Source organism: Haliotis rubra, unplaced genomic scaffold, assembly GCF_003918875.1.
Source record: "Haliotis rubra isolate DU_JTF1 unplaced genomic scaffold, ASM391887v1 Scf126, whole genome shotgun sequence".
Lineage (NCBI taxonomy): Eukaryota > Metazoa > Mollusca > Gastropoda > Lepetellida > Haliotidae > Haliotis > Haliotis rubra.
The window spans coordinates 375,720-378,832 of NW_025765181.1; the positions used below are offsets into that span (position 1 = coordinate 375,720).

General features: G+C 39.2%; 1 protein-coding gene across 1 annotated transcript; it reads left to right on the forward strand.

Annotated features, from left to right (window-relative positions):
- Positions 1–618: 618 nt before the first annotated feature.
- On the forward strand, positions 619–2,560 carry LOC124266500. Its single transcript, XM_046701297.1, has 3 exons — positions 619–735; positions 1,536–1,610; positions 2,316–2,560. The coding sequence occupies exons 1-3, from the start codon at positions 634–636 to the stop codon at positions 2,556–2,558; spliced, it is 420 nt and encodes a 139-aa protein (XP_046557253.1). The 5' UTR covers positions 619–633; the 3' UTR covers positions 2,559–2,560.
- Positions 2,561–3,113: the final 553 nt, after the last annotated feature.

Here is a 3,113-nt window from a genome sequence, read left to right on the forward strand (position 1 = left end):
GTAGCCGGCAGAAATCTGTCACGTAGGTGACGTAGGACGATTTGACGGTCTTCTGCTCGTGACGTCACACGTGGACGACCCGACCTTGGGCGATCAGAAGTGGTGCCAGTTTGTTGTAGACGACCTCGCAAGTCATACACAGTACGACGGCTGCATCCCATTGCTCTTCACGTTGCACATTTGACAATCGTGGCATTTCAAGTACCGTTAGAACTGTGGTTTAAAAGCGTTTTTTTTCAATTCTTGAGGCCAATGCAAACACGTGCATATGAAGAAAACTTCGATGCGAAGATCACGTGATCGACTGCACGTGCAAAACCTGTTTTGGCACTAACGTCATTTGCACGACGAATGGATGGGTTTGAGTGGGTTTTGCTAACGTGTTTCTAGAGTCGAAAGATAGTGATCCCATTTCGGATACATAGATGTATCATCAGAGAAAAATTATTCATTATTTTTCAAATTACATTTTGTGAAGTTTCCTTTTTGACTCAGTAATTCACTCTCTCAAGAGGGCACCTTTCAATAGCCATTTCTCCTTGATTTACTCTTACACCTTAGTTCCGAGATTGTCTTTGACACGAATTCAACGCACTGTAACATATTGTCTGCATGTTTCAATAGTGCACCCTTATGGACATTGAAGATGACGTAGAAGCTCTGACGTGCGGTTCCGAGACGGTAACGAGGTACAAGAATGGAACGCTCATCGACACACAGTATTTTGCGAACGAGGTGAGAGTCTGATTTATATGTGGTACAGTCTAGGTCACGTTTATGATTTGAGATTCAGCTTCACGACTCTGCTAGTCTTGCTCTCAATGTTTCAATGCTTAAGCGACGCAATGTTAAAAGATTCGTGATGTTGAAACCACCATATTATTTTTTCATGAGAAAACTGAAGTGTATATCCTTTCTTCCCCACTTCCGTTTTCATTTATATACACATGTAATTAATAGTTTGTGTAAAATACTTACGGTTTCTTTGTGTTCATTGTAATTATTTGCATTCTGATAAGCTGAATTTGTCACTTGTTATTTCATTCATTTCTCAGTGAATGTAAAATATGAAGCCACCCCCACAGAAGCTTATATCAGTAACAGATATTCACAGATATTCTCATGCATGGGACTTCTCGTCGTTATATGGCTGTACCCGTGAAGGTCCGGGTTAGAATATTGATCTTCAGTAACCCATGCTTGTCGTAAGAGGCGACTAACGGGATCGGGTGGTCAGGCTCGCTGACTTGGTTGACACATGTCATCGGTTCCCAATTGTGTAGATCGATGCACAATCTGTTGATCACTGGATTGTCTGGTCCAGACTCGATTATTTACAGACCCCGCCGCCATATAGCTGGAATATTGCTGAGTGCGGCTTAAAATTAAACTCACTCACTCGCTATATGGGTGAAATAGTGCTGGTCGACGTGAAACTCAACCCCCCTCCCCGGTTCCTCAAAACGGAATCATGAAGTTTGCACATCATTTTTATCGATACATACCTCTTTGAACAGATTACGTTTTCTTCACAGACCCTTTCTGTTCTCCAAATTGGAAACGAGATATCGGCATGCTATCTTCACCGTTCGGTCCCCTTACCAGATGGAGTAAGTACACATAATATATAAATTATATATAATCGCACTTTCTCAGTTCTTCTGTGTTATTTCCTTTATTTCACCATTTAACGCCTAGTTGATAGTGGTTCATAAACACGTGTTCATGATTGTCGGGAATAATATATTGAAAAGTGGTTCATTAACACGTATTAATGAATGTCGGGAATAGTATATTGATCGTGGTTCATAAACACGTATTAATGAATGTCGTGAATAGTATATTAAAAAGTGGTTCATTCATACGTATTAATGAATGTCGGGAATAGTATATTGAACCTGGTTCATAAACACATATTTATGAATGTCGGGAATAGTATATTGAAAACTGGTTCATAAACACGTATTAATGAATGTCGGGAATAGTATATTGAAAACTGGTTCATAAACACATATTTATGAATGTCGGGAATAGTATATTGAAAACTGGTTCATAAACATGTATTTATGAATGTCGGCAACAGTATATTGAAAACTGGTTCATAAACACGTATTTATGAATGTCGGGATTGTACATTGATTGTGGTTTATTCACACGAGTCGCCATATAGCTGGAATATGCGGCGTAAAACTAAACTCACCCACTCTTTCACACGTGTTCATGAATGTCGGAATCGTACTTTCTTTTCGTTTAGTCATGTTATTTAAGATGGCGGAATTGCTGAGCCATTATTTAATCAATCATTCCGTCAACAGATTGACTTTGTGCAAGCGTCAGAGACCGATGTCAGACAAGAGGCCAACGCTGAAACATCTGCTGCCATCGTCGCTCTGGTCCCACAATGTGCAGGACGTGTTGTCTATGAGCTGGTGCCTGAAACAGATGCAACCACCACAGGTACGTGGATCGTGCTCGTAATATCAATCACCGGATTGTCTCGGCCAGACCCGGTTATTTACAGACAGCCGCCATTGGGCTGGAGTGAGTTAAGATTTTAAGTGACATCAACAGTATTTCAGCCATTTCGTGACTAAAACAAATTATGGATTCATAATAAAATAAATAAAAGTAAATTTATTTATTGTCAACGAGGGACAGTAAAACAACTAGATTATCGCAGATATAAATTTGAAACTAGTAATGAAATCTAAATTTTATAACTAGATGACAAAACAATATAAAAACACGCTATAGATTGCCAACAAGTGAAGTTAGATCACCATACTAGGGACCAAGGGGACTTACAGTATATTTGCTTCCTGCATGGACCCTAGCTGGATTTATACCATCCCATCAGATGTTAGCAATTGTAGACGAATGTAGAAAATTATTAAATTGAAATATATAATACGATTAAAAACTGGTAGATATATAAATACCTTAAGACACTATGGATATTGCTTCGGCTTTAAAAACACCCAAACAAAACAAATCTCATACATGTACATGCAAAAAGGAATGCAATGGACCTCGCTCATAAACTGCCGTTGTGGGTTACGTTAACGCGGTAAGCTCATAATTGGTGTCCTCCATCGTCATGTCATACTAAATGC